This window comes from Pongo abelii, chromosome 10 (assembly GCF_028885655.2).
Source record: "Pongo abelii isolate AG06213 chromosome 10, NHGRI_mPonAbe1-v2.0_pri, whole genome shotgun sequence".
NCBI classification, from domain to species: domain Eukaryota; kingdom Metazoa; phylum Chordata; class Mammalia; order Primates; family Hominidae; genus Pongo; species Pongo abelii.
In genome coordinates this window covers 49,546,975-49,559,935 of record NC_071995.2, presented here as the reverse complement: position 1 = coordinate 49,559,935, position 12,961 = coordinate 49,546,975, and the positions used below count along the sequence as shown (strand labels likewise).

At 41.2% G+C, this 12,961-nt stretch overlaps 1 protein-coding gene across 7 annotated transcripts in view; it reads right to left on the bottom strand.

Moving 5' to 3' along the window:
• SCN8A (sodium voltage-gated channel alpha subunit 8) overlaps positions 1–12,961 on the bottom strand; it is a 216,483-nt gene that overhangs the window by 14,571 nt on the left and 188,951 nt on the right. For all 7 annotated transcript variants that reach the window (XM_063712148.1, XM_054527251.2, XM_054527257.2 and 4 more), the window contains 4 exons: positions 7,219–7,503; positions 5,270–5,323; positions 4,601–4,738; positions 3,516–3,620 (listed from right to left, as the gene is read on the bottom strand). In XM_063712148.1, the coding sequence (XP_063568218.1) occupies positions 3,516–3,620; positions 4,601–4,738; positions 5,270–5,323; positions 7,219–7,503 (582 nt within the window). The remainder of the gene's footprint in view (positions 1–3,515; positions 3,621–4,600; positions 4,739–5,269; positions 5,324–7,218; positions 7,504–12,961) is intronic.

Here is a 12,961-nt window from a genome sequence, read left to right as displayed (position 1 = left end):
AGCTGGGATTACAGGCACACATCACCACGTCTGGCTAATTTTTTGTATTTTTAGCATAGACGGGGTTTTGCTATATTGGCCAGGCTGGTCTTGAACTCCTGGCCTCAAGTGATCTGTCTTCCTTGGCCTCCCAAAATGCTAGGATTACAGGTGTGAGCCATCATGCCTGGCCTTTCTCTCTGTTTTTAGAGACGAGTCTTACTGTGTTGCCCAGGCTGGAGTGCAGTGGCTATGCATAGGTGCGATCATAGCACATAGCAATTCAAACTCCTGGCCTCAGGTGATCCTCCTGCCTGAGCCTCCCAATAAGCTGGGCCTACAGGTGTGCACCACTATACCCAGCTGACCCACTTCTCTTTTGCATCTGTGACAGCACACACTCTGGTTGTCGTCCTACTTACCCAGCTGCTCCTTTTTTGGTCTCATCTGCCAGCCATTTCTTCTCTTAATCCCTTCTTTAAATTTTTGCTCTATTAGAGCTCATCTATTCTTGCTGCTTACGTGATACCTATGTACTTACGCTCAAGCTTTTCTTCTCCAGCCCATACCTTTCCTCTGAACCTGAGTTGCTTACTTGCCACTTCTTCTTGATGACTCATAAGCATCTCAAACTTACCATGTCCAAGCCTCTTACAGTTAAGTCTAAAGCAGAGCCAAGTCTGTTCCCTGCCCCTCACCCAGCTTGTTCCTCTCATCTCAATTATTCATTCAGGCTCTCAAGCCAGAAATCTAGGCATCATCTTTGTCTCTTTCTTCTCCCTCATCTGATCCACTGAAGGGCCTATTGATTCTTCCTCCAAAATTATAACTTGGGTTCATCCATTTCATTCCATTTTTATTGGCTCTATGCTAACCTGAGCCACCATCATCTCTCATCTGGACTTGTCTGGCCACTTAACTGGTCTCCCACTTCTTCTCTTGCCCTCATCCAATGCAGTCCTCATATAATAGCAAGTGTAATGATTTAAAACAAATGGATCATGGCCAGGTGTGGTGGCTCACGCCTGTAATCCCAGCACTTCGGGAGGCCGAGGCCACCCAAAATTGATCACTTGAGGTCAGGAGTTCAAGACCAGCCTGGTCAACATGGTGAAGCCCCGTCTCTACTAAAAATACAAAAATTAGCCGGGCATGGTGGCAGGCACCTGTGGTCCCAGCTACTCGGGAGGCTGAGGCACGAGAATTGCTTGAACCCAGGAGGCAGAGGTTGCAGTGGGCCAAGATCACGCCACTGCTCTCCAGCCTGGTTAACAGAGAGAGACTCTGTCTCAAAACATAAAACAAAAAACAAATGGATCACATCATTCCCCTACTTAAAACCTTTCAAGAGCTTCCCACTGGGCTTGCAACACAATCCCTATTGTTAACCTGGCTTACAGGGAGACACCTGGCACAGTCTGACTCTGCTCATCAATGTCCCTCCTCTGGCTCGCCACCCCCTGGCCCCACTGTTTTCTGCTTCTGGGGTCTTGTGTATTCTGCCAGGCATCTCTTTCCCCAGCTCTTTGGTTCCATCTTTTTTTTTTTTTTTTTGAGATAGGGTCTCGCTGTGTTCCCCAAGCTGGAGTGCAGTGGCATGATATAGCTTACCACATCCTCTGCAGCCTTGACTCCTGGACTCACGCCATCCTCTCACCTCAGCCTTCTCAGTAGCTGGGACTACAGGCATGCTACCAGGCTCGGCTAATTTTTTTTTTGTACAGATGGGGTTTCACTGTGTTGCCCAGGCTGGTCTAGAACTCCTGGGCTCAAGCGATCTGCCTGCCTCTAGCTCCCAAGTTGGGATTACAGTATGAGCTACCGTGCCCAGCCAATTCCTTCTCATCCACTCAGGTAGACCCTCCTTAGTGAGGCTTTCTCTGACTACTATATTAAAGTAGATCCACCACTTATAGCCCTCTAGTTAGTTTTTTTCCCACAATCTTCCACATTTTATTGTAGCTGTTTGCTTACTTATTTATTAGCTATCTCCCCAACTATTATAAGCCCCATGACAGCAGTGTCTACCTTTTGTTCATCACATAATGCTTAGTGCCTGGTACATAGTAAAGACTGATAAATATTTGCTAAATGAATGTTAATCACTCTTTATTAATGTTTCCTACTTTTTAAAATATTTTATTTTATTTTGTATTTTTTGAGACAGGGTTCCTCCCTATTGCCCAAACTGGAGTACAGTGGCACAGTCATGGCTCACTGCAGTCTTGGCCTCCGAGCTCAAGCAATTCTCTTACCTCAGCCTCCTACATAGTGAGGACCACAGGTACCCATAACCATGCGCAGCTACTTTTTACAAAATTTTTTTTGTAGAGATGGGGTCTCATTATGTTGCCTAGGCTGGAAGTTATATTTTAATGTGGAAGAAAATACACTCAGGTTCCCATATTTAAAGTACTAAACAGAACTTTAGAAATGTTAACCCTTTTCTATTCCCTTTAGTCCCATTTCTATCACAAAATGAAGTCTTAACATCAAGGAAATAAAAAACCCCAACTGTTCTCTTTCTTGAGATTCCTTGCTTTTTTGTTTGTTTGTTTTTAAGTACCGAGATAACTTGGGCTGGTGCTTATTTTCAGGATTACTTTAACTTGGTGGTTTTCAACCTACTCTGCAAAGCCCTAGAATTTCTTTTCCTTCAAAAGCTGATGCAGTACATGTGCCACGTGCAGCGTGTGGGGGTGAGGGGAGAAAACATTCTGGAACTGTAACTCTTGATTCAAACATAGTCACTCTACTTTTATTTCTACAAATTAGATTGTCAGGGAAGCTTTTGTATTAAAGGTTCTGCTGGGGTTTTTTTTGGTGGTGTTGTGTCTGTTTTTTAAAGTTGCTAAATGGAAGTTACAGAAGGAGGAACTTTGGGCCTGGCTTTTGGGGGTGATGTCCCATCCAACCGGATATATGGAATCAGGGGCAGGGCATCTCCTTCTCCTTCTCTGAAACAAGACAACCATCACCAATGGAACAATGGAGCAGAATCTCAGCCCCCTAATCTGTTTTATAAAAGGCTCAGCTCAAGAGAGGGAATCAGGGCACCAGACTCACATAGTTTTACCCTCTTCTGCTCCCACAAATAACCAGAAGCACGATTTTAGCTTCTAGATACATCCTGCAAAGACATACTTATTGAGCAGAGAGAAGCTGAAAAAATTATGACGAAATCCTATCTTGAACTGGTAGGAAAGAGAGCAACTTTATTTCATTTTCTCTTGTTGATTTTTGGTTGTCTCTAAAAACATCTCTCAACCAGGGCCAAAGCCAATGTGGTTCACATGCTGATTCTTGGCGGCTGCCCAAGGAAGGCTCAGAGGATAGGTCGAGGATTGATGTAAAAGCCCCCATGCCTTAATCCCTGTTCTTCTGCTGTCCTATTCAGATCTTTTGGATGGGTGGTGAGGAGAGGATTAGGCACAAAGCAGTCAATCACTTACCTTTTTCCTTCCTTTGCAGTAACTCTAGCAGTACTTTTCCTATATGGGCTCTCACCAAGGCCTCAGCCTGCACCATGCACTTACCAAGGGGCGGGGAATAGGTTTCTGTGGCTTCTTTGAGCCCAGCTTTTTCATGGCATTGTAGTACTTCTTCTGTTCTTCGGTCATGAAGATGTCCTGACCTCCGAAGTAAAGGAGGGAAGAAGAAAACAGACAATTACAACTGGCTCTCAACATGCTATGGGTTTGGACCTAAGGTTCAATACTGAGAACTGAGGGGGAGACCTATCCCTTTCCTTTGTAGCTAATAGCTGTCCCAGAGTGGGGTAGACCTGCAATAATCATTCAGCTCTAAAGAGATACCTGCCTTTGTTTTTAGCTCAGGATTTCTAAGATCTTCCAGTCCCAAGGTAGAAAGGAAATGGACTATCCAATTATACACCCTCATGAAAGGGTGAACTTGAGAGCAGTGACTCTGAAGGCAGTCGTATCTCACAGTCTCATTTTCTGGGGGCCAGCTTTCCTGATACATTCTAGAAAAAACATTTTAGAATAAAAAGATCTTCATGTCCTGGCTGATACCCAATTTATTTTAGATGATACCCAAAATTTGGAAATTCTGGTGCAAGAAAGCAATTTGGAGGGTGTCTTGGAGCATGCTGGGATAGACTTGACTTACAAAATGAGCAACAAGACAGTTTTTTCAATTTGCTTTGTAAAACTTGTTAACCATCTAGAACAAGTAAGGAAGTAAACTTTCCAAGCGTGGTCTCTGAAATCCCAATTTGCTTGTGCTCAGAGATTGACTGATAATCACAAGTCTAGAGAGTTTCTACTTCTTGTGATAGCTATTCATCTGTTTCTTTCCTTTTCATCTCTGTTGCTAGACTGCACTCTCTGACCTACCTGCTTCTGGTGGGAGACCAAGACCAGTAATAGGCCTCAAGAATAAAAGACTGCTAGTAAGTGTGGTAAACTACATGCTGCAAAATCCAGCCCCGACCAGAAAGAGTGGGTTGGGGCTAACGTATGGGGGCCAGGGTCACAGTGAGCTAACAATACAGATTTTAGAGAAACAAAGAGGGACATTTTCTTTCTAGAGACAGGGACAAAGGTGCCTCTTATCTGGGCTGACTTCCAGCCACTGGCAATGAGGGGAGGAGACCTATCTTTTTCTTTTGTTGATTGAAGTTATCAATGATGACACCAATGAACAGGTTCAGGGTGAAGAAGGAGCCGAAGATGATGAAGATGACAAAGTAGATGTACATGTAGATATTGTCCTCATACTTAGGCTGCTCATCAGGCTGTCAAAGGACAGGATAAAAGAAAGAGAATCAGCTCCTAGTTTGGAGTTGGACACACCAAGGCCATCAGCCGTAACTGTGACCATTTGAGCTGCTGAACATCCTGGGGTGGGAGAGCCCTAGATTCTTTCTGCCTGCCTCCTTCTCTACACTGGCATGGCCTGCCTTGAGAGGACACTAGTTGTCCTCCGACTCATGTGGAGAACATGCAAATCATGAGGCCACAGGGAGGGAGGGCTGTCTGCTAGGAGCCATACTTTTGCTATGAAGCAGGATTAAAGCATAGACCGCTTCACTGGGGCCACGTAAAAATCAACAGTCTAATCATTGGGGGCCAATGTAAGAGAGTGATGACTTACTGAGACAAGGAAAATGATCTATAATCAATAAAACAAGCAATAAATGTTCCAAAGGGAAACGTCAACTCCTCCATTCCTTCATCCCTTCCTCTTTCTTGGTGGGCTCGGTATACCATGCTGCTTGCTTTCCAGCCATCTGAGAAGGTGGTATTTTCGCCATGTACATCCTTACCTTACGGGAGTCTACAGCTGCATACATGATGTCCATCCAGCCTTTGAAGGTTGCCTGGCAAACAGAGTCAGTCATTAGACGGTGCCTAATAAGGGAGTGGATGGGAGTCTAGGCAGGGGTCCCAAAGGCCAGGCTTAGGTTCAGTGAGAACACAGAACAGGGGTTTGGGTGCAGCCTCCCTTGGACACAGAATTTTCTGTTTGTTACTACAGGTCTCAGGAGGGCTTTGTTCCTGAAAATAACAACAAAGTTTGGCAAATAAACATGTTGAAAATCGTAATAGGATTAAGGCTTTACAAAAGGACTCAAAATCATGGGCCTGAGAAGCCTGCCTAAAGTTAGGGAAAAGTTTTATGAGTGAATGGCAGGAATCTACTGAAAATGCTTGGAACTTAGCACTCCATTCCATTGAGGAATCATTTTTTAAAAAGGTGGTAAGCAAAAAAAAAAAAAAAAAAAAAAAAAAAAAGGTGTTAAGCGATGGGGGTCGGAAAAACTCATAGTTGGATTTAAAAGAAAAACAAGATCAGACTTACTCTTTACTAATATACACATGTGTAGCCTATGTAGTGGCAATACTAGCTTTATCCTTGACAGTCCCTTCCCTATTCTACTCCTTCAGTCTACTATATCTAGACCGATTTTGGAAACACATATGGATAATCCATGTACTATTCACCGTGTTTTATGTACTCAACCAGATTCTAAGGTTTTTTCAGGGCACAGGAAGGTCTTTATTCATCTGAGGGCCCTAGTACTGTATTGTCAAGCACAGCATCTTGCATATGGCAGGGACTCTGTGACTACCATGTTTGACTGGTTTGTGGATGTGCACTGGTTTTCTGGAGATGCTCCAATTCAGATTCAATCTGTGGGTCCAATTTTTTGAACTGGGATACAACAGCAAAAAAGCTTTGGGGTAGGAAAAACTACAGTTCATTCCATGAACTTTGCCTTCTATTATGAGTTGACAGTGAGTGTTTACTATATGTAAGGTTAGGTTGAGAGCTTCATCTGTGTTATTGCAGTTAGTCTCCCAAGAACTGTATGATATAGGCATGGCAATATAGTAACAAAAATACTTAATAGCAATTTTCATTAATTAAGCATGGTTATATGCTGGGAATTGTGCTAAGAAATTTTTAAAAATCACAAATCCTCTTAACAACCATGCAAGGTATCATTATCTATATTTAATAGATGAAGAAACAGAGAATCAGAGGGGCTGAATAATTTGTCCAAAGTTACATATCCAATAAGTATCAGAGTATGTTCAAATCTGTAACAGTCTAATTTCAAAGCCTACGAGCTTTCACTGCATTACGTTGTCTTGCCACACATTCCAAAACACTGGTGAGAGAGGCAGTGAAAACTAAGCACGAAAGAATGAAATTAGGCAAAAGAGAATTATCTAGATAGTTAAATCCTTCCTTACTGTGATACATTAATCTGATACCTTTCTCTGGGGTGGAGCTGAGGTGAGTGTGGCACCAACGCACTGCCATGGTTTTTTCCTAAGTTAACTGGAGTGTAGTGAGTATGTACTATTATTTTGTTCCATCACAATTGCCATTACTTTTTTGTCTATGTGCTTATCTTGAATTTTTTTGCCCTTCTCTTTAACTGCACTCTCTGACCGGGAAGGGAAGATGATCTCTCTGCCACTTTATTACACTGCAGGGATCTTTATTTGTTGCTGGGCACAGCTCTGCTCCTGAGCACAATGAGAGATTTCCTTTGAGTGAGATCTTGTAGAAGTCAGAGAATACTCAGGAAAGGGTCTCTCTGAAACTGGTTTGGGGAACAATACTGTTTTCTTGGACTTATTGAGAATAATCCTGATTCTAGAAGTAGGGTTGAGAAGAAGCCAAATGGGATTTGTGCTAGCTGCCTGAATTTCACAGAACTGAAAAAACAAAAACAAAAACAAAAAACAAAACATTACTTACTACTTGAAGAAGGGCCAGGTATCCTGCCCCAACATTGTCAAAGTTGATCTTCACGTTCTTCCATCTGATCTCTGTATTGTTCCCCTCCATAAGCTTTTCACATTCAGTTTTATTGTTGACATCTTCAATTTCAAATCGGATTTCAGAAGTCTCATTAAAGCAGTAGTGGTACTTTCCCGCAAACAAGTTAACTCCCATGATACTGAAAATCAGCCAGAAGATGAGACACACCAGCAGCACATTCATGATGGAGGGGATGGCGCCCACCAAGGCATTCACCACCACCTGCATTGGAAGGGGAGGTTGCTGAGTGTTGGGTGGAAATGAGAGCAAGCACATTTTTTGATTTCCAGGAGGGGAATGACATTGTGTGGCTTGTTCTGTATGGAAACATTACATTCCCTTTGGAATTAGAGTAACTGGACAGACTGACAAGTAGGACCAAAAATTTCTGTCTAGGACTATATTGAAGGAATTTTAAAAAGTTACATCTTTATTTTGACTAACACAAATTCCCCAGCCAAGCTGACCTAGGTCTTCTTTCCTATGCATCAGCCTGGGACTGAAAAATTATTTCTTAGTCCAGTCTCCCTCTTCCTCAATTCATAAAATATGCCCAATGGGAAAATATGAGTAACTTTCAGCTTGCTAGTTGCCTTTCAACAGACATTCCCCCTCTGAAAAACAAGGTATAATTGTTCAAAATCACAGAGAACTACCCGTTGTGGTTAATAGAGAGCCAGTTAACAGTACATAATGTCTCTTTTATGACTACACAAGGCCAGTTATTTTATTTCAGGCAATAGCTGAGCATGCATATTTTGCAGGCTCAAGAAAAAAAAAAGCTATATTCCCTCTACCAAACAGTATAAAATAAAATCTGAACAGATGTGCTTTCACTCAAGGTTCATTATACTTCTCCAGCCTTTTTATTCTGACTTTGTAGGCTTTTAAATCAGAGTCGCTCCCTGCTTGGCTAATCCTGTTGTCTCTCTGCTCATTCCAGGGCTTGACTCCACTCATCACAGTGTATTAGAAATAGGGATGACTTAAGGTTTTTAAAAGAGTTTTGGGTTAGATCATCACTGCTTTTGAAACTAAAAAAATTGGCGTATTGTTAAAAGTCACTGACTACAGTAAGCTCAGGAATTAAAAAAAAAGCAAAAGAAAAAAACCCCTTAGGAATCAAAGTTTCTGGGTTGTTTTCAACTTTGATTTTGCTTTACAGTATCAGTCAGAGCAGCACACAATTTAGAGTTTAGGTTTTCCTTATCTTCTGGTTTTGCCTTAGACTGCATTGTCACTCATCAGGACGTGGCTGATCAGAGCTACCTGTTCTATCTTGTGTAAAAAATGCAATGATATCCTTCTGCTAAGGAGTCACTCTTCCTTTTAGATTAAAATATTCATTTTGTGTTTCTCCAATTCATATATTAAGGCCTTTAGAATGAGAGGCAGTTATTTCTTAATTCTTAGACCAAGAAATCTCTTCTAGATCTGACAGCTCTGTCATTAGTATAAAGTGTTTATTACTTTGTTTATTAAGTTGAGCAAGGAAAGCCAGGATGTCTGAAATCTGGAAAATCTTCACTTTTTTTGGAGAATGATATTCATATTTATTTATGTTACCAAATTTGTCATGTACTCAGATTTGAATTTATCTCCTCATTCTACAGTTGCTCACCCTTTGGCGGGAGCCAAAATGCAATGAAATGTGCAAAAGAACAGGCAAAAGGAGGATGATCCGCAAATGGAAAAATAATTTCTCAAACAATACGGGAGTAGATTATGTAAAGATTCAAAAGCGTAAGTCTATGTGACAGCATTTCGCAGCAGACCTTAGGTGGGAGATCGTGACTTTGTTAGACCATTACAAATGTGGCATAGGAAGTAGGCCCCAAAGACTTGAAACCGAGGCATGCTGCTTTTTAACCTCAATTCAGAACGTACTTCCTCCAGGAACTCTTCTGACTATGCAGAGAATGATCTTAAGCTTCTACTCAAACCCAGTCTAACCTGTCCTACATACTATGGGTTACAGTTGAATATGGGTTAATATTTACCACAAGGAAGAAAAATTAACGTGATCTCTTTGAACTTTTATTCTCATAAAGTATATAGAAAATTTTATATATTGATCCATTTGATCAAATGGATCAATATACAAAAATATTCAGAGCCTCATTCTCTGATATAAAATCCAAAGTTTTATAAGATGCAAATGTACTTTAATCATAACCAGAGGAAAACTTTTTACCTTAGTATTATGAATAAAACAGAAAACAGAGTTGATTAATTTTTAAATTTTATTTATTTACTTTTTTTGAGAAAGGGTCTCACTCTGTCAACCAGGCTGGAGTGCAGTGGTGCGATCTTGGCTCACTGAAACCTCCCCTTCTCAGGTTCAAGCAATTCTCCTGCCTAAGCCTCCCGAGTAACTGGGACTACAGGTGCGTGCTACCGTGCCCAGCTAATTTTTGTATTTTTAGTAGAGGTGGAGTTCTGCCATGTTGGCCAGGTTGGTCTCGAACTCCTGACCTCAAAGTGATCTGCCCACAACGGCCTCCAAAAGTTCTGGGATTACAGGCATAAGACACCATGCCCAGCCCAGAGTTGATTCAATGTACTAATAATTCTTCCTTGCTTTGAACATTAGCTGATAAGCTGCAATATGTTAAGTAGAAACTATTTAACTGTGCTCCGTATGTAATGATCATTGTGCTGTTATTCTCAGCAACCACTGGGCAAGAGATCATATTTCTTATTTTGAACTCTCACACTAAAGATACATTATAAATGATAATTCAAATTTCCATTGGTAGTCACTTAATGAATTTGATCCTCTCTTCTCTACACAAGCTCTCTAGTTATTCTACACTGCCTTTAATTATCATGAAATCTATTATTGTTAAGAACTAGACATGGAAATATCGCTCAAAGCTAGGTTTTAGTAATCTATAAAAAGTTACTTTTATCAATGGAAGTTTACACTTAGCAATTGATACAAATCCCATTTAATTGATAGAAAATTCCAATGGATATTAATTCTTACAGTATTTTTGTCTTCTCTATAATGTCTTGGACATTATTGTTGCTCATTAAATACTATAAAATCTGTCAGCTGGCTTTTAATATCTGGCAGAGGGAACATGGCTTTAATGGACAACTATGTACTGACAATCAACAAAAATGCATGCATGTTTCATGGCACTAATATTATATACCCTCAAAAATTTAACAGCACAGCGAAATCTTTAAATGAAGATTACTATGGAGGAGAGAAAAGCAAAGAACTACATTAAGTATTCCTTTGCCTACAGCACAAGTGCTTCAGTTTTCCTGGTCTTTGGTTTGAGGAAGAAGAGGAGACTGAAGTCAGTGTCCCAGGACAGGCTTGGGTCATATGCTCCCTCTCAAGTGAAGCTCTGAGTCTGTAATTGGAGCAGCACAGTGACAGTTGAGCCTATCTGCATGGATGGTGTTCAGTTTATGAAGATTTCTTATTTAAAATATTCTAAAGGTAATCTCTCAAGTGTTGGCATATAGAAGAACCAAAACCAAAGAATAAAAAAAAAATGCCCCATAGAAAAACATTTAAATAAAACATGTGTACCTAATTCTGTTTATTACTGGGGGACTTACTATACGCTTAGCCAAATCCAATCTTTTCTTCTTGCAGTTACTCTCCCACAGAAGGGCTAGGAAACCCGCAAGGCAGGAATGGATCCCTGATCCCTTTTCACCTGCCCAACCAGCCATGGTCAATACTGTCTGTTAGTTGGCTGGAGTCAATCAAATGAGGTGGCACTCTTATTCCAAAGCTTCCCTTAATGCACATTTATTGTTTTAAATTCCAGCTTTGGGTTCAAACTTGTTCTTGACCATATTATCTTACCGAAAAAAATCTTGATGTAGACGCTTTTCAAATAAAACATCATAATGCTTTTCAAATAAAATTATCTACTGTTCTGATTATTCATTCGGGACCTCCAAGCTCCTAAACTACTTTCAAGTTGACAAATGAAAGTTTTTAGGGGACTGGAAACTGAGGGTCCAGGAAAGGTACAGAAAGAAGGGGCAGCTAAAGGGAAGAGGTGTGGCTCCCAAAACGGCTCCTGCATCCAGGTTATTCAAGTAACTGCCTCATGAGCAAACTGGCCTCAGCGGCCATGAGGACAGTTTCTGTCTGCCTGGACAGGACTGACAGTAATGAGCATCTAGATGGAAATAGTTAGTAACAAGCATCAGATGGGTAGGATGGACATTTCTTTTGTAGGGGGATGGGGGGATTTCTTCGGGTATTACCAATCTCTTTTTTGGAAGATCAGGGATCACTGTAAGGGGATGCGGAGGAGCTCAGGACAAGTACTGTCTTCAGTGGACTTCTTTTGGTTGCATCTTGTCCTCAGTTTTTCAGTCACCAAAGTGGATTATCAACTTTATAACAAAACCAGTATAGTTTATTAAAACATTTTATTAGCTCCCTCTGGAAAATGCGCAAAGGTGCAGGGAGCAGAGAAGAGCATTTTAACCACATTTTCAATCTCACTGTGGCTGTCTAAACCACTGAATCTTGTGTAATAAACTCTCTTCCTAAATTTAGCCCGAGCATAGCAATGACCTTATTGCGCACATTCTAAAACCTCTCTTATCTGTGGGACAAAGTCTTAAAATCCCAAGTTTTTTGAAAAATTAAAATAAATTTACACTACTGTGGAACTGCCCTTCCTGCAGATGGTTTCAGGAGAGTTGCAGAAAGCTTACATTTAGTAAACCAAACTGTGACTGTGCTACAGAAGAAACATGAATTTGTTGCAAAAAGCATTTGTCTGGATAAATTAACATAATAAAATTCCCGAGTCCCAATTAAGTTTTCATCTTCCTATACAACTGTGGGTGGCTTCATAGAGTAACAGCCAGGGATCACAGATGAGGAATGAATGTAGCAGCACTGTCCTGGTATCTAGTTTTTCCAATCGGTCTTGCTTCATGTAGACTATTGTAACAGTTTAATTTTTATTCCTACATTCTGACGTTTGCACATTTAAAAATATATCCTCTGGTTTGCTCTCCTGCATGTATTCAACATCTGAATTGAAGCGAGTTTTCTTGGTCTCGTTAAGTATAACAGACCTCTCTCTGATCACCACAGGACAACTATTACCACCAAAGCCAGTTGCCCCTTTGATTTTAAGAAATTGACTTTTGTGTGTGTGTGTGTGCGCGCGTGCGCATGCACGCATGCACACGCACAATTGTTTAAACCAAAAGAGACAAGAAAATGGCACCAAGAAGGCACCTTGTTTCTAAGTTGGTAGGGTGACAACACCTTGTATTGTTTTGGGTGGAGTATCACCAAAGCAGGAATAGGAGGTATCAAGAAATTTCAGGAGAACTAGCTGATATTCAGTCATCTAGCATTATACCTGGTTGTCATTTTGACAGTGTTAGGGGACCATACAGCATGGGCAGAGGGGTTGGGGGTGAGGAAAAAAGCTTTGCTATCAGACAGAGGCTGCCAGTCCCTATGGGACTGGGCTGAGAACAACAAGGTGCAATAAGAGGAATCTGAATAGAAAGAAAAGCATTTCTTCTCCCAGGGCCATGCCAAATTCTGCTCCATCCCCAGTTTCAGGCCTGCCATCATGTCTTCAAGCCCATTCTCAGCTGCTTTCTCAGTGACCCCAAGGCCACAGTCCCCACCTGGCTGATGCCCCTACACAGCACTCTCCCTGCCTGAAGC